The sequence below is a fragment of the Cotesia typhae genome, unplaced genomic scaffold (genome assembly GCF_013202065.1).
Source record: "Cotesia typhae breed Kobodo isofemale line unplaced genomic scaffold, CoteBio_Ctyphae contig_123, whole genome shotgun sequence".
NCBI lineage: Eukaryota > Metazoa > Arthropoda > Insecta > Hymenoptera > Braconidae > Cotesia > Cotesia typhae.
In genome coordinates this window covers 3,270,557-3,292,555 of record NW_027423715.1, presented here as the reverse complement: position 1 = coordinate 3,292,555, position 21,999 = coordinate 3,270,557, and the positions used below count along the sequence as shown (strand labels likewise).

Sequence of the window (21,999 nt, the reverse complement as noted above, 5' to 3'; positions counted from 1 at the left end):
ATTTATAAATAAAATTAAATAAGTACATAAAAGTAAAAATAAAAATTAATAATACTTACATTAATTATTAAGACCTAATAAATTATTGTTCTTGGTGTTTTATATTAATAATTAAAATTAATTATTTCCTGACAGCTGATTTTATTTATTTATAGATTTTTAGGTTAACAAAATTGCTATTTAATAAATAAAGTTTGTTTTTATAGACTTTTATTTTTTTTTCTTCGGGAATTTCATGTGCGCGCCTCTTAGTACTAATACTAAGAGCGCGAGAATTTGAAATAAATTTAAAATATTTAAATGCCGAAATTTAAAAATTTTTAGAATTTTTTTTTTTTTGAAAAAATTATTACAAAAAAATAAAAATAAATTTTCATTTGTAAAAAATTTGAAAAACTATAAGTGTAATTTTCTAAAAATATTTTTTAATTCTAATTTAATGAGAATTAATTTAGCAGATAATAATTAATTTAAAAAATTTTTTTTACAGAAAGATTTAAGATTTATTTAATTAAATTTTCAAATTTTCTCAATCTGATAAAAAAAAAAATAAAGTTAATTAATTTTTAATGATTCAAAAAAAAAAAAAATGTAAAAATTTTACATTAATCTTACGAGTCTATAAATATTACAGCGAATAAAAAATATGCGGCTAATGAACCCAAATAAGACTTGTTATTTTTAATAAATAAAACACTAAAATAAATATTTGGAAGCTCTTAAGAAAACGAAAGAAATACGAGTTTAAAATAAGTAACTTTTATCTTAGCGTAAATTTACTTTAAGTAAGTACTATAAATTATTACGTACTACTTTTCTCTAAGTCAATAAATTTAGCAATTGAAAAAATAATTCGGAGCTTAAATCGATCCGGTATTTATAGTGCTTCAAAGTATAATTTTAGAAATAATATTATCTTTTAATATTATTATATATTTAAATCAATTACTATAATTGAATGAAAGTAATAAAATATATAGAGCAATATTTACAATTTTTTAAGTACCCACAATTTGTTATGATTAGTAAATTCTTAGTAGATATTTATAATGACTATTGTTCTCACAAGTGTAGACGATATATATTTTTAATAGCAACTCAAGATGTTATTTAATCTTTACCTTGAAGATTCGTCTCGCATTAACTATAATAATTAATGCAGCATTAATTTATTGTTGTTATAATTAATGTACGAGTAACATGATCTTTATCAAGATAAAATAGAATTTTATTTACATCTTATTTAATTTTTTACATTCTAATCAACTGGAAACATTGCTGTATATTAAATTATTTTTTCTTAATAAAAAATTAAAAAAATGAATTAATCATTAATTCAATTTAAAATTTATATAAATAAAATTATTAAAAAAAAAAAATATAAAATAAGACTTAAAAAAGACACATATTTAAGATATTTATTATAATTTTATTTCAATAAAAATTTACAATTAATTAAAAAGACAAAAGTATATTAAAAATTTATCACAAAATAGGTTTAGCAAAATAGGTTCATTTAAAAAAAATTATTTTCAATTTGTTAGTCAATTTTTTTTGCCACAATTTATTAGTAAAAAAAAAAAAATTATTAAAATGATCAAATACCTGGTAAATTAATTTTAATTAAAAAAGTAAATGATAAAATATTATGAATGTGTTACCCGCATGAAAATAATAAAATTTTCAGAATAAAAATTTAAAAGGTGATATTCTAAAGCTCCAGATAGGAACCAGAGACAGGTACGATGGATAAAGGATTTTAAAAAGAAAATTAATAAAGTCTTTTCTCATAAGAAAAAAGACTGTGAACATTGCCTTCCTGTTGAGCAGAAGGAGATCTCCGCTCGAATCTGAGCTTGCCGCTGTAGGTCATTTCCCTCAACGCCAGAAGGGATCTGGCCCCGATGTCCTGACAGCCGTGTTTGATGCCGCACTGCAAGTAGGGCAAGAACTTTAGGACGCTTCCCTTGTCAACGATGGACCCGCTGACGCCCTGGGCGACTTTCATCTTGTCCATTTCATTGTGGAAATATCGATCCATAGCAGAACCCTTGGCGTCCTTCTTGTTCATCGCTTCGAGAGATCCCATGCCGCGGTACTTCTTCAAACGAACGCCGTCGCTGAAGAAGTACTCGCCGGGAGCCTCAGAAGTGCCAGCTAGCAACGATCCCATCATGACAGTGCTCGCTCCGAGACTGAGAGCCTTGATGATGTGTCCCAGAGACTGGATCCCTCCGTCAGCAATCACCGGAACTCCAAACTTGTTCGCGTACTCGCTTATTTTGTAGACAGCAGTTGCCTGAGGCCGTCCTACGGCCATCACTTCCTGGGTGATGCAGATAGACCCGCAGCCCATGCCCACGCGGAGCCCGTCAGCGCCAGCCTCGATCAAATTCTTGGCTTGCATTGTCGTCACTACATTTCCGGCAATCACCTGCAATTTCGGGTACTCTTTTTTGATAAATTTGATCATCTCGATTTGGTAGATAGAGTTTCCTTGAGAAGAGTCCAGGACTATCACGTCGACTCCTACGGCTGCCAGTAATTTAAGACGCTCTTTGTCAGTCTCTCGCGTTCCGATGGCTGCGCCGACCAACAGCTGTTTGTTCTCGTCCTTGCTGGCTATTGGGTAGCTTCTGTTCTTCTTCAAGTCCGTGCGAGCCATCAGCGACACCAGCTCACCCTTGTCATTCACGATCGGCAGCTTACCCTTTTTAGACTTCTCTAGAATGTAATTAGCCTCCGGCAAGGTCACTCCTAATTTGGCGGTGATCAAATCTTGCGATTTGGTCATTACAGACTCTAGCGTTGTTTTCTCAGGGCTAGATGAGTCCTCCAAAAAATCGATGTCCCTTGATGTCACAATTCCTACCAGCTTGCCTCCTATTTTACCGTTTTCTGTTATTGGGATCCCGCAAAATCCGTGCTCGGCTTTTACATTCAACACGTCTCGCACCGTGTCAATTGGAGAGAGAACTACTGGGTCTCGGATGAAACCATGTTTGTATTTTTTTACCTAAAAAAAAATTTTATTTTGTTATTTTTGTTTAAATAAATTCTTGCAAAAATTTTAATGATACTAAAGCAAACATTTGATTATTTTTAATGACATTGAAATTTGCAAACACTTGACCATTTTTTGATTTTTTTTTAACAAAAAAATTATTTTTTAAAAATTGGATTTTTAATTTATTAAAATTTTTACGTCATATTTTTTTTTTTTTTTTTGATATTTTATCGCTAAAAAAATTGACATGTGTCTGTCAATAATTTACATAATTATAAATTAAAATAAATAAATAAATTATAATAGTAATAAATATTTTACCTTGTGAACTTCAGCAGCCTGGTACACAGGAGTGCAATTATGATGAATAATACCAATGCCCCCAGAGAGTGCCATCGCGATAGCCATGTCGGACTCGGTAACGGTGTCCATCGGTGATGAGACCAGAGGAACCTTCAAGCCAATTTTTTTCGTCAACGGAGACACCAGTTCGACTTGATCAGCGACGAAGTCGATGTACCCGGGCAGAATGATAAAATCATTGTACGTAAGTCCCTCACCTGCTGTGAATAATTTGTTTGCAGACAAACCGTCGTCAGGAAGCTCCATGTTTTCAATTTTAGCAGCCGGAATTTCCATCGTTTGTTATTTATTGATACTGATCGTGATTCTCGTTTTTTTTTAAATTGACAATAAAATTTTTATTTTTTTTTTTGTTCTCACTGTTTGTTTATTTATAAAATACCGGGTGTATTGATTTTTTTCACAGGCAGGAAGATGGTGTAAATAACTATTTTATTTAATACTAACACGTGGTCTTTTTAATTTAACGCCCGATATACACCTCAGTAGATACTCTGGCAAAGTGACCGAATGCACATTGCGCGGATATCTTATATACACCATTTGTGAACATAATTTATATGTATTATGTATAATTATTATTATCTCGATGGATGCATCATCTGACGGTAAATAATGTAAGTTAATATCACTGCACTTTATTCAATTTTTATTTTTATTTAATTCAATTTATATTTAAAAATTTATTTATTTTACTTTTATTATTAATTTGTTGTTTTAATACGCGTCTATTGTAAATTCATAAATAGTAATAACTTAATTAATTTTTAAACTAACTTAAAGGTAAGTTTTAATGAAACGCGGGAAAATTTTATTGGTTGATTTGATTTTAAAAATGCGCCTGCGCCGCGCGCAAAATTTCAAATTTTACAAATTTAATTATTTTTTTAAATTAATAATTAATTTAAAATAAAAAATATATAGACTTGTGATGATGGTGTAATTTTTTTAACTTATTAAAATTATTTTATTGCAATTATAAATTTATAAATAACTATAGTAATAATTTATATTAAAATTTTACAGTAAAAAATTAAATTTCATAAAAATTTTTAATATTTTACTTATTAAATTAATTTTACCATAATTACTTTTGCGACTGATGACAATTCTCCGATTGTCGATAAATTCGGAACTTAACAATTTATCCGTTAGTACGAATAGCTTCCAATAAAAATTAAAATAATTAAATATTTTAAAGGCTATATAAATATCTTCTAAAAAAAAAAAAAATTCTATCCATAAAAATATATTCACAAATCATTTTTTATATTTCAGAATATAAGTTTAAAATTATCTTCGCGCGAAGAAAAAATCTCTAAAAAAAATTTTTTACCATAAAAAATCGTCCTATAAAAAATTCAAATTATAATATAATTTCATTTAATTAAGCCGCTAAATATCAATTTTATAAAGAATGAATTAGCTATCGGAGTCAATATTAAAGTTTCGGAATTTAAATGAATAAAAATAAATCAATAATTATAATTAGTTTCTTTTAAATAAAACAAAATTGAGGCTCTTGCAAGTACCCTTGTAAATAGATCAAGAGCGCTCCTCTAGCTCCGACACCACGTTTACCTTTTGACGCATCAATAATGTAATTTTGATCTTTATTAGACCCTTCAGGGTTGTTGCGATGACCTCAGTAACGCTCGATAAGTAGGGGTAACCAACGCCTAGATCACGTATAACTATCTCGTAAGTAAAGGATAACTCTGGTGAAGCCAAAGCCTCTGAAGCCGAAGTAATATATATCCACACTCGTACATATAAATACCAAAGAAACGTACGAGTCGGTGTCACAAAAAAAAAAAAAAAATCCAACCCAGTAAAGTTCAAATTTTATCTAAGAATATTCTTAATCTCGGAGATTTATATCTTCGATTATAATCCCAATCAAAATGATAATGACAATCGTAATAATGATCTTTGATGCAGCAAGTAACTCTCTTGTAATCAGCAAGTAACAATCAACAGAAGGTTTGTCGGTTGCATAACGTTGATTAGCATTGAAGCTATACTGAAGAATAAACTTGATGTAATAGAATAGAATAACGAGTGAAGAGAATATAAAGGATGAAGGAGAAAAAAGATGACATAGATGACTCGAGATTCGCTCATCTCTTCTCTTGACATCAGCTCCACTATCCTCTCGCTTCCTCTCTTTTCTATTTCCACATCAACATCTCGGTCTGGGGAAGTATATATGTACACAGCTCGCTCTTTCATCCCCCACATTCTACACTCTACTATAATACACACTCACACCTGGACAATAAAATCCATCTGTATGTGTACATATACCCAGAGCACACAGCCTCTCGGTTCTCACTTCTCAGTAAACGCGGAATAGGAAGCGCGCAAGTCACAGATCGATCGTCTATCGTCATGGTTACACCTCTTCTCTGTATAGAAACGTACGAGCACCTCGCTCTCACGGTAAAACCACCCCCGAAAAAGTACGTCGGGCATCGCATCTGGACCGACGTTACAACTGAGAATTATAACCTGTTAAGCATTAAGCATAACTTTGTACTTGAATAAAATTTATAAATATTTTTATCATTTTATCTTTTATTTTTAGTTTTTTTAGTTTGTTAATAAAAAGTGCGCTTTTGCGTTTTGTCACTCGTTCGTTGTTGAGATAAATAATAAAATTTATGGTAATGATTAAATAAATGCTAGAGATAGTTGTAATTGATGTAATGTGTGGAAAAAAGTGTAATTTAGAGTTTTAAATAATTAATACAGCGGATGAAAATAAAATAAAATCTCCGGAGAAGATACGGCGCACGGGCGCATCGCAGAAAAAGGGATATTGACATTTGTTGGATAGGGGCGCTGTTAAGATCCAGGACTGCCCTGATCTTCTCTCCCGCAGTATCCATGGATACGCTCTGGATAAATTCGCGCGAAACCGGCGCGCTAGCTAGTGAACTAACGAATAAAGAGTAAACGGGTGAAGAGCAAAAGTGAAGCTGACGGTGAGTGCTTTCTTAACTCCAATAGTTATTTTTAAAACAAATAGATTTAATTATAAGTGATTGTCTTGTAAAATTGTGAGTAAATTTGAATTTTACTGTGAATTTGTGTCATGTGACGATGCGTTTCTGACGCTCCACCCTTGTCCTTACCCCCGTTGCCTCGTTCACTTTCTTCTCTCCCTACCTCACTATTGCGCTTTCTCTGTGTTATTGTACAATCTACATCAGTATCACGGTATGTTACGGGTGAGGTCTCGCGGATGTCGTCGACCGTAAGTGTAAATTCACATTTTATTTCTTAACATCAACCATTTCGGAGTTTTTTATTCTTCTCCTGGATTTTGTCGCCGGACAAAAGCTCAGAAATTCACTTCGTATAAAATTTTGTCGGCAGTTTTGACAAAATGGCTTAAATGTGCTTTTTATTTTTATTTTTTTTTTTTTTTTACAACTATTTTTGCGTCAGTGGTCTTTGGTGCCCTCTCCTCCGTCACTGCCTCCCTCTGTTCTTGGGCGTCGTCGCTCCAGTGAATGCGGTGCACCTACGATAGATGCAATTTCGGGAGTCGTTGGCATCCATTTTAACACATATGTTTTACAATAATACTCTTAATTACAATTATTATTTTTTTTTTGTATAAATAAAAATTATGAGTAATTTTATTTTGGTTCAAAATTTATCTTTTCTTTTTTTTTTTTTTTTGCATAATTAATTTTATTTTACTGCAACCAAGTAATTTTTTTTTAGTTAAAAATAAAAATAAAAATTTTTTTAATTTTGTGGCTTTATTTTTTAATAAAAAAATGATTTAATATTTTGAATTTTATAAATTTTTTTTTTTTAATAATAAAAAAATTAAATTAAAGTCAATGAACTCTTGTCAAATAATATGACCAATAATTTATTAAAAAAAATAATAATTATTATTATTATTGAAGAAAATAATATTAATTATATTAAAAAAATTAAAGGGATTTTTTGGCAGGACTCTGATCAGGCAAATAAACAAAGTAGCGAATAAGTTGATGAGGGTCATGCGATATCCATGACGAGAAGGGCGACAGGTGAACGCATCGGAGCTGAGTAGAGATCGATATAGCGTTTAGGGAGCTCGTTTCACCCACGCGTACAACCCGAGTGCACCTACTTCGCCCTATCCTAGTAATCGGAACCGAGTAGTATGGTTGAAAAATAGAGAAGTGAAACAGGAGTGCTTTGATCCCCCCGAAGCTTCAAGCTTGAACCTCCGAGCTCGGAAACTAATGCCAGCTGAGTACTCCAGCTCATACGTCGTAGATCTTCCCGTCCCTCGATGTCAATACGAGTTTTATTTTTAATCTTTTTTTATTTATTTAGTTTCATTTTTTCTTTTTGCTAGTTTTTCTTTAGGGCGAGAGAATTCGCCTTTTTCTGGCACCACGACCTCGCCCTGCTGTACTGTTACTCTCCTCTGTTCTCGGTCTGCTCAGCCCCACCCCTTTATTTTTATTCCCGTCTCACTCACGTGTTTGTTGATAACCATGTTCAAGTGCATATCGCTACCGCGGCTGTTATCGCGGTCAGTTCTTAGTGTCTGACTTTTAAGCCTTTTTACTACTTGCAATTTATTTTTCCTTCAATTTGGAGTTTAAAATTTTTTTTTCTTTATTTTAAATTTCTAAATCATAATTAATAAATATTAAATGAATAAATTTTAAGAATAATAATTTTTTACATAAAAAAGCTCGAGTGTAAAAATTATAAATAATTTTGATAAAAATAAAATACAGAGTGGTGAATTATTCTGTAAAATGAATCGTAAATAATTGACAGTAGTGTATATGAGAATGAGGTCAATAACTAGGACACGGTTAGTAAGTAGGTCATTTACCCTAGTCCTGGAAAATAAAATTTAACTATTATTCTTTTATTTTTTATTAATTAAAATTTAGTTTATTAAATAAATAATTTTTCTTCGGCGTCGTCAAGGTATTAAAATATTTTTCCTCGATAATTTTATTCCTGTTTGAAAATAAATTAAAAAAAGAAAAAAAAGTTTCAAATTTTAGTTGGTAAAAATAACAGAGAGCGGAGATTGATGCATTCTTTAATTTTAATTGGACAGAAATAATTAAAAAGTAATCACTAACTCAATTACACGAAATTCAGGTTGAAAGTTCAATGGATTTAAATTAATCATCTGCTGGTGCCTTGAGCAGAATTTTTTTTTTTTTTTTTTTTTTTTTTTTTTTTATTTTCTCCGCGGTCTCCGGGGGCTTATGTAATTTTGGACATGCAAATAGAGGAATAAAATGGGAATGTCAAAAATAAGAGGATACATGAAAGAGAGAAGGAGAGCCAATGCAGTTGTTATCATGATCCTGCGGACTTTGGACATAGATTTGCGACCGCGCATGTATAAGATATCTAAACTGTTATTTATTAAGTAAATTTTGCCTTTAAAAAATTAATTAATTGTTTTTAAATTTTATTTTAACATTAATCAAAACTTGAAAGACTTTTTGTCTTAGTATCTGCCATGAAAATTTTTATTATAAAAGTATCTCGACATTTATCTGAATTTATATTTCATTAATCCAGATTTTATAGTAATATATTGAAATTTATTCTATTGTTAATTTTATTAGTTTTTTCAACGGCGCTGGGGCTCGAACCCCGACCCTTTGCATTTGAGTCATGCGTCTTCCAATTCACGCTACAGTCATCTTACGCTACTTTTTCTCTCATGCATAAATAACAAAAAAAAAAAAAAACTTTTGAAAGGTCAAAAAAATCACATTAAAGTTTTAAATTAATCACTTTAATTGATTTTTAAAATGTGGAGTTTTTTTTTATAACTTTCAAACAACTAGATCGATTTTTTAGACACCTAAAACTTTTCACCTTGTAATTAATGGTTTTTATAAAAAAGCCAAGTCTCACACTCGACTGGTAAAATACAGTAACAATAATTCGGTGAGAAGGATTTAAAATCAAGGTTGTATAATAAGAGATAAATTACTATGACATTTGACATATACTTTTGTAGATATTTAACAGTTGTTCTACTTACTTGTCTGTTGAATAATAATAAAGCAGAAAGAGTAGAGTCATTACGTAGCCTGCAGAGCTACATAATATCTCAGTCTGGCTTAGTAGTCAGGTCAGTTATGTCTAGTATAGTCCATTTAACGGTTCCAGGTCTATATCTAATATATATGTGTAAATGCATCACAGATATATATTTTTTCTCAAGTTTTTAGTGAAAGTAATCAGTGTTAATGCAGACGAAACTCTTTATCTGATATACTTTCTTTTCTAATACATAATAAACTGATTTTTGTTTTATTTTATTTATTTTTTTTTTAATTTCACCTTTAAAAATTTATTTTTATTTCATTCAAAAAGTTTAAAAAAATTTTTTTAAATATTTATTAAAAAAACTTAAATTAAAAATTTCTTTGCTTAAGTTTGAAGTAAAAATTTCCTAAATAATTTATTTAAAATTAATTAAAGCTAATTAATATTAAACATAAGATCCCTTTTACGTCAACAGATCACTAATTACCATAACAGGGTCGCTAATTTTCCCAGGAACTTTAAAATAAAATTTTAAATAAAAGTGACCGAGCTGAGCTGATACCGTATCTTTGTGAAAGCCGTACTTAGTTTTATCAGTAAAGAGTATTTTTTCATCGAGAAGGAATAAAAATAAAAAGATAAATAGGCGGCTGACAAGTCGTTAGATGTTCTACTTTACCCTCGAAACATCGGGTTGATTCAATTAAAATCTTCATCGGAAATGAACCTTTTTGGCTCTCGCTACCGAGGGTTAATATTATTATTATTATTATTATTATTATTATTATTATTATTATTATCATTCAATTACAATCCTATAGATTAGAAATATTTCAATTTTCTGTCGTCAAACGTCAATAACGTAAATAATTCGATTACAACTTTAATCGGATTTTATTTTTACCTTCAAATTTATTTTCAAAATTACCAATTATCAATCGCACTTGTTATTTTTAATTAAAAAAATACTAGGCAGTAAAATATGGAAAAATAAAATTCAATTAAATAAAAAATGAGTTTTTTTTTTTGCTTTAAAAAATTTTTTTCCAATAAATTGCATGACTCGTCATTGAAATTTATCTACATAACATTAAATATATTCATAGAATCACGTATTGGTCAATAGAAGCCTCAAATGTGAAAAATCAATCGTAATGTTTTAGTGCTTTCATTCATTTTCAATTAAATTAACTTTGGTATAAAAAAAAAACATTATAAATTATCAGTACGTCGCTATTATTTCCATGAAGCTATTTCAAATCATAAATTTACCGTTCAATTAAATTTTCATCAGTTCACTAGCCGAAATAATTAATAGTTCAATAAAAAAGTGATTTTTCTAAAAGTATAATTAATAATTTTATTTTATTTTAAAGTTAAAAATTTTCTAAATAAAAAGTTTCCTTTCTTGCCAAATTATTTTTACGGTCAATAGCAATTATAAACTCTCGACAATTTTCCACACTTTGAACCCTCAGTACAATAACCAGTCCACTGAATTGGCAATAAATATTGAAACAGTTTGTCATTACCAGATAATAGTTAAATAAAAATAAAAATAAAAATAAAAAATTTGTTAAATTAATCATATGAAAATAAAATTGGAAATTGATTAATAGTTATTGTTATCAGTATCACAAATAATTAACTTTAGATCTGATCCCATTGACCCTATTTGGAATAATAATTAAATAATAATTATAATATGTATATTGTATTTGTATGTTCGCAGTGATGATGCCACAGAGAAGCTGATAATCACGGTCGCCAACAATGATGTGACAATAAAGATACCTCCGTTTATTCTCGATCGGGAATTATAAACCGATCATCTGTGCTACCGAGTGCTTCCGTTTAAAATAACAACAAATGAATTTATAATTAACACCATTAAATATCGCTCATTAATTTAAAAGGAAAATATAAATCGGCTGATAAAATTGGTGCCAAATAAAATAAAATAAAAGTACCAAAGAGAATAAATAAATAAATATTATTATTTATTTAAAATAACTAGATAAAATAAAAAGCCAAATAAAATTGTGTCAAAGCGAGGGAGAGAAAAGACATCGAGAGATGAAAGACTAAATAAAGTCGATTTAAAGATGAGAAAATAATATTGTCTATAATGAATTGAGTTGGATTTATAATTCACCAATAAAAAAGTCTAAGTGAAAGATAAAGACAAGGAATAAAATATTATTATTATTATAATTAATATTGTTATTATAAAATCTTCAGTATTGATATTTAAACTCGAAAATGGGAAACAAATTATCAGCATGCAGTTGTGCGCCTTTGAAACGAGGCTACCGCGACGACGAATCCCCATGGCAGACAGGTGGAAGAAGTAGCGGCAGCCACAGGGGAGATTCTGCCCACTTGCTCAGGTGCGGAAGCGTAATAGAAAAGAAGAGGTGCGCATACCATCCCATTAAACCATTTCCATTTTATCATTCTCTGTCAACATTTAATTCTCTGTAATAATTGTTATTAAACATTGTTGATTTTTTATCAGTGTAGTATTTAGCCATCAGTACACAAGTCTTTCAATAAACTGAATGAATTTACTGATGTATGATAGATTAAGACACGTGGTTACTTCACGTGTAGACCCTTGATATATAAATTTATTATTATTATTTTTTTTTTTTTCATGTCTCTGTGACACATTTTTTTTTCTCTCAACCCCTTTTCAATTTACTCAAGTGTTTTTTGTGCACAGCAATTTCAACTGACGTATGTATCTTACAATTAATTTCTCACAAGTTGCTTATTCTAATGTAGTTTTACGATCATTGATTATCTATCTATAAATCTATAATCTATTTAGAGATGGAGAATAAATATCTATAATTTTTTAGTCCTCAGAGTATTTTAGGTTTGATCACCGCTGGTAAAACTGGAAGATTATTTTTTTTATATAATTTTTTGTTAATTTAATCAAAATTTTTTTACTTGAATTAAAAATACATCTAAATTTTATTTTATTAAAGTTAAAAAAAAATTTTCTTGCCCAGTAATTAATATTTTTCCACGTAAAAATTAATTAATAATTACATATTGGTGAAGTCAATGAATAATTGACTGACTGCTTTTAATATCAACCTAATTAAAATTAAAAAACCTAATATAAAAATAAAAATAAAAAACTAGTCTACTTTAATAAAACTAAGTAATTTTTTTAATTAAACTTTATTCTTAAACTTTTTAATTTATTTAAGTAGAATATGAATTTTCTGTATGAATAAAAAAACGTGAACTAGATTTTGACAGCGTTCTTTCGATCTTTTGATGTCACACTTTATTATTGGAAAGACGTCAAGCGAAAAAATGAAAAAATAATAAAATTTAAAACAGGGATCACTTAAAATTTTTTTCAACTTATAATTATTTCATTAAATATTAATTACGTCCACAAATAGAAAGTTATTACCGTGATTGAAAAGCAATAAAAATAAAATAATTAATTTGCATTGGAAATAAAATTACCTGCGGCTATTAGCTTGTAAGCAGTTATCAAACAATATTCAATTAAACGATGTTCATTTACTTGTGTCGAATAAATCTCAACATGATATTTACTATTCAATTTTTTTTATAAAAAAAAAAATTACAATTTTTATTCATGTCTTCCAATTTTACTTAGACGAGAAAAATTGATAGATTGGTTCTTAGCGAAAAATTTTCAAGGGTTTCCTCTTGGAAGGGATTCCGTCAGATGTTTAAATTTTTCTTTGATAACAGGAAATATTATATATTGCTATTTAAATTTTTCAAACACTTCACAATCACTCACATTATCAATCACTTGGCATTATCAATCATGTGTATATATATTTGTCATTCCTTTCATCTCACCCTGCAACTGATGCTTTGCAAATCTTTATCTATATTATAAGCTTAAGTTTCATTATTCCCTTCTTTTGCATGTTTTAATTTAAACTTCTGTATTTCCTTTAATTAATTCAAAAAATTTATTTTTTATTTTTCAAGAAGCTCCAATCGCTATCAAAATTAATTTAAAAAATGTAATAAATTTTTTATAAATTAAAAATTTATATTTTATATTTTTTACCTTAAAAATAAAAATTTTTAAATAAATTATGAAGCGACTGGACTTCTTCAGGCTGAGACAGGACCAAAAAAATTTCAATAAATTTTATTTCTTTAAAATTTACGAAATAAAATTATTAAAAATTTTATTCGATAATTTTTTTAATAAAAAAGCTGAAATTATAGCTAGTACTGCTCAGCTTCATAAATAGACACCGACGAACACTCGATTAACAAAATTTTGAGTACTTTCAGATTGTGGGCTGAAGTTTTCCACGTAAGCGCGGCTGGACAAACAGGTCTTGTTAAATGGCAGCAAGTTTCAGAGGATCTTGTCCCCGTGAATATTCGCTGTCTTTCGGATTCTCCTGAAATGGTCTTCCATATTACCGCCTACAATAGTCAAGTTGACAAGATCCTAGATGTACGACTGGTTCAACCAGGTCAGTCTTTTTTTTTTTTTTTTTTTTTTTTTTTTTTTTTTTCACAGAAACTTATAATATTTACCTCATTAATCCAAGACGGAACATTTTATTGTAACATATTTAAATTAATAGATGTACTTTTTAAAAACTTTTATTTTAGCGAACTTTATAATAAGTTTACTTAACAAGAAAGTTAATAATCAATAAAAGTAGTGTATTGGTAAAAAATTAAGTTTTTTTTAGTCAATATTAAAGTTCAGCTTATTTTTTTTAAATACTAAATTGAAGATTTTAAATACCTGGATGATATTTTAAAAAGTTCAAGTATTATAAAGTTTATAAATATTTTTTAAATTAAAACTTTTTGTTTTTTTAATAAAATATTCTAGTTAAAATCCCGAATAATTTTTTTTAACAAACAAAATCTTGTTATTTAATTTATAAATAACTAAAAACTAAAATTAAAGGTACAAGAATCGGCCAAGCATCAGAATGCTTTATCTACTGGAAAGACTCAATGACCAATGACACATGGGGTCTAAACTTTACCTCTCCAATAGACGCTAAACAGTTCAAAGACTGCTGCGTAAGTAATAGTACATATATTAGTGATAATATTAATATTAAATCAGTTAATGTAAATAAATAAAATTTTGCTTGATTAAATAATGACTTTTGTTAAATTGCACTTTCTTAAGTATTGAAGTTTTTAAAAATATAAGCTCATCCCGATGTTACACTCATCAAGAGCTTTCATTTGAGTACTCACATGCAATTTTGATATATTTATCATATATAAATATATATAATATATATATAAATATATGAAAAATTGATGTGGGTACTCAAATGAAAGGTCTCGATGAGTGTAATCTCGAGGTGAGCTTATATCTTTAAAAATGTCAATAATTCACAAGATAAAAGGTCATTTTTTAATTATGTATCTAAAGATAGAGAATTATTGAATGCAGCCTAAATACTCATCATAATAAATTGACTCTCAAGACAAAATTTTTCTTACTCTCTTAATAATATAAATAATAATAGACAGAACATGTAGCCGGAGATGTAGATGCGTTTTTATCAATAAAATAACAAAGTGGGGTTTATTCGGGCGAATGATTGACATTTTATCTTTGACCTTTCCAGTCACCCTCGACGAAAACACCCCGCAAAGCGCCTTCTTCGTATTCCCTGAAGCTGGAGCCTCCCAACAAGCAAAAGGTCAAAACACGGATGAAACCTCTTTCTACACCGGCTTCTCCTAGTCGAACAAAAGCTCCGCAGTGCACTTGCATGGTTCCTGAGCAACTGAGAATCTCACGGACTCGAGATCAGAGATTTTCAGCAGGTCCTTGCGGTGAGTTAGAATTACTAATTATAATTATTTATTTAATTCTTGAATTAGCTAAATTTATTCACGGGGGAGAAGACTCTTAGAGAAGATACTTAATTCACTGGGTGTATTTTTAATGTCAAGTTTAAGTATGCTGGAATATAACTAAGGAGCCTCGGTGGATTATTTATAAATTATTGATAGCTGATTGAAAGGATAAATTATTAATATATTATTATTTGCGCAGGCCCCGTGTCGTTACCTAGAAATATGGTACTGAACCCCCGGTCCGGGGATGTAGAGATGACGCCTGGACGTGACAAGATAGGTAACAACGCAACATCCAGCGTTTCACTTTACGACAATGTCAATAATACTACCGATACACCAGGTAAAACATCCAAGTACGGTGATACGTCAAGGCACATCAGTAAAGACAAACAACTACAGAATGAAACATGCCAGACAACGCCCAAAACTGTTAACGTTGCTACTGGCACTGCTACCGTTGGTTCACAGGTATTAGTTTTTTTTTAATTATTTTTATTTAATACATTAAAATTTTTTATTTTTAATTATTGTTGATTTAAATTTATTTAACGCAATTTTTTTATTAAAATTTTATTTTTTTATTGAAATTATAAAAAAATTATTTATTTTTTGGAGGAAAAAATTTTTCTACATTTCTTCACTATTAATAATATTTTAGATTTTATAATTAGAATAAAAATTTATTTTTATAAGTAAATTTTGAATTGGATTTTTATAAAAAATTAAAAATTGAGATGAAAGTTTTTTTTTTTTTATTAATTAAATAAATGGTCAGAAAATTTGCATTAAAAAATAGGGAAGAAAAAAATGATTTGTTTGTTTGTTTTAATATTGTTTGTAGAGATATTAATAATTGTAATAATGATAAAATTTGATAGATTGATAGTCCAGATGACAAAGGTACAACGATATCACCTAAAAAAGGAATAAAGCGTCAAGACAGTGCGACACAAAATGGGAGTGAGTCTCTGAAGTCAGAAAGTATACAAGTAGGGGGTACATTAGGTAGCAAATTTCGTAAAGAACAATTACACCACACAAAATCAGCAGACTACACGGAGTACGAAATGCAAAATGGTAATTTCTTCAATATCGTTAATAACAACAGCAATCATGGGAGTAGAAAATCCAAGAGTAAGAGTACGGACGATATGAGAATTGAAAATGCTCAAAACGGCGGTATTAGCCTTGATCCGAATACATTGAAACGGATGCTCAAACCAATGTCAAGTATTGACAGTCCAGCAACTTCACCAGAAATGACGAGAAAACGTCATCCTCATGCTCACACTCATCACTACTATCATCCGAATAATAATAATCAGAGGTACATACATTCCGAACCGGAAAATGATAATTATGCTCATCCATACAGAAGCCCCTATAATAATAAATTTCAAGGATCAAGAAGTGTTCATGAAATGACTCGTCAATATTCTACTGGTACGTATTGTTTTCTTCTCTTTATTACTCTTATCGTTTTTGTTAATATGTAGGTTTTGATTATTACAATGTTATGGATTTTCTGTTGTTATACTCAGCTTATTTCGTTTTTGAGTATTGATCTACATTTTTATTCATTTTATTCATTTCACTCAATAGCTCCCACCAATCAAACTCTTTCATTAAATTCAACTTTTCATTTTATCTGCAATCTAGTATTTTTTCTTATTGCATTTATTAATATAAAGCGAATGGAGTTTTTTTAGAAAGTTTTCTTGCTAGTGTAATTATTACAATTTTTCGTAGATATTTTTATTTTTTAACTAAAATAGTTGAGAGATTAATAACAAGAATAATTAAATTTTTAAAAATTATTTTTTAATATAAAATTAAGTCTTTTCATTTTATAGAAAAAAAAAAAAAAAAAAAAAAAAAAAAATAATAATATCAACAAATTAAAAGAAAAAAACTATAAACTGTATTTTTTGATTAAGAATTTTTCTGATTGTTTTACGCTATCATAATAAATTTATTAACTTAAATATACAGAGAGTTTAATTAAATAAAAAAAAAATTCAAGTAGAGAATATTATTAAATTTTTCAATATCTTCGTCAAAGTTTTTTGAATCTCTCAACTAGAGTTTAAAAAAAAAAAAAATATGAATAAAAAATCTTGTTTTTTCTAAAAAAAAATTTTTCTTATTTACTTTTTACATACCACGAGTTTTAATTAATTAAAAAAAAAAAAAAAACAAACTCGTAATATGTAAGAAAATATATTTTTTACTTTATCGATTGCTTTATTTATTAAATATATATAGAGTTTATGTTCCAATTAGTGACCATATTTCACAGCGCTAATTATGCAACAAGATAAAAATTTGAGTTTGTTATTTTGCCAACAAATACTCGGCCATTACGCAGTTGAATAATTAACCCTTACGTTTTGAAAGTAAATAATGTAAGTAATAACTATCAATAAAAAAAAAAAGAAAAAAAAATGAAATGAATTGTAAGGGTAGTTTAATAAAAGAGGTCAGTAATTGGAACAGACACAATGGGGACAGTCACTTTATCGGAATTTCGGCATTAGCTAAAGCGAACAAAGCGTAAAAAAGCGGTTGTAATATTGTTAATGAAGAATGAGCTATTATAGAGGTCTAGAGACCTGCTGCATCATTTATTGAGTACTTGCACGTTGCGTATCTGCTCTGTCTTAGGCGGCAGAGGCAGGATGTACTTAGATTTGGAACGTAATCGGTGCACAGGTGACATGTCCCCACCGTCAGACAACGTTATCTTCGACAATCAGTGCTACGCAACAACGCCAAGCTCATCTAATGGTAATTCAGATATGGAACAACCGAACCACTGCAGTGCGAGGCGATACAACGGCCAGACATATCATCAGCAGCACCACCCGCAGCAGCAGCACCATCAGCAGCACCACCACCCGTATCAGCAGCAGAACATCCAGCATCAGCAGCAACAGCAGAATATGCAGCAACAGCAAAATATGCAGCAACAGCAGAACATCCAGCAGCAGAATATGCAGCCTACTTCAACCCCCGGAAGTCCGACCAGCCGTTTATTGCTCGAGTACGAAATGCATTTGAGAAATACTCTTGCGAAGGGAATGGACGCTGAAAGCTACAGTCTTCATACCTTTGAAGCGCTTTTGACTCAAAGCATGGAAAATCTAGGTCAGAATACGCCTAAGCTCAGGTTTATTTATTTATTTATTTATATAGTTTGTTCGTATTATTTTAATTAGACTTTGTTTTATTTTTCTTCGATTTTTATTATTTTATTTTATTAAATTTTTAATGTTATTTTCCTTGCTATAAAATCAATGAGCTGGGAAAATTTAAAAAGGCCAAAGGTTTTTTTTTTTTTTATAAAAACTGTTGTACGGATGAGAGAATATTTTATTGTTTTATAATTATTAATTTTTAGTTAAGATTTTATTATTTTTTGTCTGGAATAAATAAATAATTATCAGTAAATTATTGATAAAAAATGGGGATTTAAAAAAAAAAAATAAAAAGGGAAAAAAAAATTTTTTTTAATGTAGAAAATTATTAAATTTTGTTTTTAAAAAATGTAATATTTTAAAACTTTAGTAACGTTATTAAAATTTATTTTTATAGAGCTGGCAGAAAATATTCCGATGAATGTTCAACGCACCCCGCACGCATCGCGCAAGCGTAAGTACAAGCTTTATAATTAACTTTTTTTTTTTTTTTTTTTTTTTTTATAAAAATGTAAGCATGTACGCTATCTAACCATAATAAATTAGCTCAAGTACCGGTAATGAGCGTTCCTCGTCGTGAAAAAACTGCGTGTTATGTTGAGTTTAAATCACCGTCTCACGTTACTTGCAAAATATTCGCTCAGTATGAACGAACAGTGTACTCGGATATCAAAAATGATAAAATTAATAATAATATCAGTAATATTGTTAATGATCTAACGAAAAATGTGATAAATAATGACTTAGGTCCGAATTCAAACAAATCATCGACGCTGCCGCTGTCCTATCGCTACTCAAACGACCGGCAAAATAGCAAGGATCGCGACGGATACTACAGCGATCGCAATGAAATTATAAGGGAGAAGCGAGAACGCGAAGCTGTCGAACGAGAAGGATATCTCAGCGACTACAATTCTAAGTATGAACCCAAGTAAGTATTTTTTGATTGCTATAAATTTTGGCGAATAAATCGCGTGAGTAATAAATTAAAAAAAAAATTTTTTAGCGTCTCGCAAAGATGTACTAGCTGCATCGGAGAGTCAGCTAGAGCTCAATGGTTCCGACATTCAGATGGGTGGCGATCTGGCAGCTCAACACTAGGATCAGCAGCCTCTAATTCTATAAATCTTAGTTATGACCGCGGACACAAGCGAGAATCGCCTTGGGAGTCATTGCCCTCGTTGCGACAGGAAAATAGCCTCAATGACAGTGGCTACAGGTCAAATAGAACTGACTCAATGGAACAACGGTTAGTTATTTTAATTAATTGCAATTTCTAAAACTAAACTCAGAAGTCATAGATTTTTATGATTTAAATTGAATTATTTTTTTATGAAATCATTTTATGTCTATTTTTCGTATTGATGTCTTGAAGCTAACATAATTATTTATTAATAAATTCAATTAAAAGTTTTAGTTGGAAGAAAATGTCTTTGAATGTCAAATCTTGCTTATCTATTGACGTTTTTACTTAAAGTGTTTATTAAAAGTTTATCAACTTTGAGATTTACTAAATCATTTTAGATTTATCAATATACTCTGAAGTTAAATTGGGACAAATATTTTTGAAGTTAAAGTTTTTATGTTCAAGAGTTTATAATAAATTATTGGTAAAAATAATATAAAAGATTATTATAGTAAATAATATGTCAATTTAATAAATGTTTATTATTATTTTCAATTCCCGATTTTATTTATTTTTTTATTTATATATAATATATATAAATATATGAAAAATTAATGTGGGTAATCAAATGAAAGGTCTCGATGAGTGTAATGTCAGGGTGAGCTTAGATATTGTCTAAATACTTATCATAATAAATTGACTATCGGTGAGAATGAAATAAAACTTTGAAAAGGCACAAATTAAAGTTAAGACCTTTGCAATGATATTAAATTTTACTAAAAAATTCTATTTTATCATTTGATTATCCAGGAGACAAAATTTTTCATATTCTCTTAATAATATAGATAATAATAATAATTTTTAACTTGAGGTTAATTTTTAATTATTATTATTTCTATGATTAATAATAAATAAATAAAATAATGGAGTGATTTATTTTCTAGTGGAACATTTGATCGACAAGACAGTGTAAGATCAGATTACATGTCTGATAGAGACAGCAGATACGGAATTGTGCAACAAGCATCCTTGGAAAGTACAGACTCAAGACTCTGCTACTTGACGTCGTCAGAGGTAAGTGGTCATTGACCTTATCAGTTCTCAGTTGTCTTATCAGCGTCCAGATCTTTTCTTCCCTTTACTTATGTAAGAGAAACCATTCATTATTTTCACCGATGTGACTATAAGCTTCTTTATTATTCTAGTAAGGGTAGAAAAACACTCCAGTTAATATTGGATACCCGGCACCTGTCTTACTGCAATTTAAAAATATTCATCTCCTGATATTTAATAAATTATGTAAAGAGATAACGTATCGAGTTACGTGTGATAAAAAATATTATGTAACTTTTTACACTGCATTAACTTTCAGTAGTTATAAAAATAAGTCATTTCGTTATTATGATGGTGAAAATTTTAATGATCCAATGGAATATTCTTCAGAATAATTTATAATTAAAGCAGAATTTATTATCATTATTATTATTTTAGGTGTGCTGCTTTTTGTGTAGTATTTTATTTTGAAGCTAATTAATTATTTCGGCTCGTAAAATATTTTACGAGTAAAAAAAATATTATTTGTAAATTTTATTTATATTTTTTATTATCTACGGCTTTAAATAATATAAACAAAAAGTATTTTTAAAAAGTTTTGAAGTCTCTGAGAATAAACGATACCTATTTTATTTTTTATACTTGGATAAACAACTGGAGAATTTTTTTGTCTTACTCTGATGACGAATGAGAATTTAAAAGTAATTTTTCATAAAAATACATTGAAATTTAAAAAATAAATAAAATGTTCCGTCCGTTATTTAGAGGAAATGCCAAAATTCTTTACATAGTTTAAAATTTCATGAATACATTTGTTTGGACACCAAATAATATGAATGCATTGAATTATTTAATGTATGAAAGAGCTGCCAAAAATTTTACGCGATTGACTAGGTGTCAAATTTCTTCAATATAAAAATTATAAATTAAAAAAATTTTAATATTATATTTTTTCCTCCAAATTTCTTATTTTATTTTAAAATTTTAATTAAACAAAAAAATGTCAGCGAAAAATAAAGATATCCATAGAATTCGATTTTTTTAGAGTCTTTTCAATAAAAGAAGAATAACAATCCGCTCAGTGTCAGTAGAATTTAATAATAAAAAATTTACATTTTACATGAATTTTTTTATAACTTCCGGACAGAGAGAGAGAGAGAGAGAGAGAGAGAGAGAGAGAGAGAGAGAGAGAGAGGCATGTGAGGTATTCACTCAATTTGAATTCAACAGCCTCTGAAATCTAATAAATTCCGAACAAACCCTTTCACTTTGGTGTCGCGATAAATTGTATCTAATTTCGATATTTAAAATCAGAGAATTGAAATTCTCACAGCGCA

At 29.0% G+C, this 21,999-nt stretch overlaps 3 protein-coding genes across 5 annotated transcripts in view; 1 reads left to right on the top strand and 2 right to left on the bottom strand.

Annotated features, from left to right (window-relative positions):
- The window catches only part of LOC141536572 (protein AAR2 homolog), a 100,994-nt gene that overhangs the window by 1,762 nt on the left and 77,233 nt on the right, over nt 1-21,999 (bottom strand). The window contains exon 1 of one of the 3 annotated variants that reach the window (XM_074257196.1): nt 60-200. The exons of the other annotated variants lie outside the window; for them this stretch is intronic. The gene's annotated coding sequence lies outside the window, so the exon portion shown is untranslated. Of the gene's footprint in view, nt 1-59; nt 201-21,999 lie in introns of those variants that run through there. 3 annotated transcript variants of the gene reach the window in all.
- Nucleotides 1,647-3,878, bottom strand: Ras (Inosine-5'-monophosphate dehydrogenase ras). The gene is made up of 2 exons (XM_074255008.1): nt 3,329-3,878; nt 1,647-3,016 (listed from the first exon to the last, which is right to left on the bottom strand). Exons 1-2 carry the CDS (start codon nt 3,644-3,646, stop codon nt 1,772-1,774), a joined length of 1,563 nt encoding a protein of 520 aa, XP_074111109.1. The 5' UTR covers nt 3,647-3,878; the 3' UTR covers nt 1,647-1,771.
- Sif (guanine nucleotide exchange factor still life) overlaps nt 10,073-21,999 on the top strand; it is a 31,853-nt gene continuing 19,926 nt past the window's right edge. The window contains exons 1-12 of the mRNA XM_074252281.1: nt 10,073-10,168; nt 11,151-11,835; nt 13,730-13,917; nt 14,367-14,485; nt 15,049-15,259; nt 15,483-15,754; nt 16,165-16,729; nt 17,951-18,433; nt 18,881-18,937; nt 19,231-19,414; nt 19,490-19,732; nt 20,554-20,683. Coding sequence (XP_074108382.1) covers nt 11,681-11,835; nt 13,730-13,917; nt 14,367-14,485; nt 15,049-15,259; nt 15,483-15,754; nt 16,165-16,729; nt 17,951-18,433; nt 18,881-18,937; nt 19,231-19,414; nt 19,490-19,732; nt 20,554-20,683 — 2,607 coding nt within the window. The 5' untranslated portion in view covers nt 10,073-10,168; nt 11,151-11,680. The remainder of the gene's footprint in view (nt 10,169-11,150; nt 11,836-13,729; nt 13,918-14,366; nt 14,486-15,048; nt 15,260-15,482; nt 15,755-16,164; nt 16,730-17,950; nt 18,434-18,880; nt 18,938-19,230; nt 19,415-19,489; nt 19,733-20,553; nt 20,684-21,999) is intronic.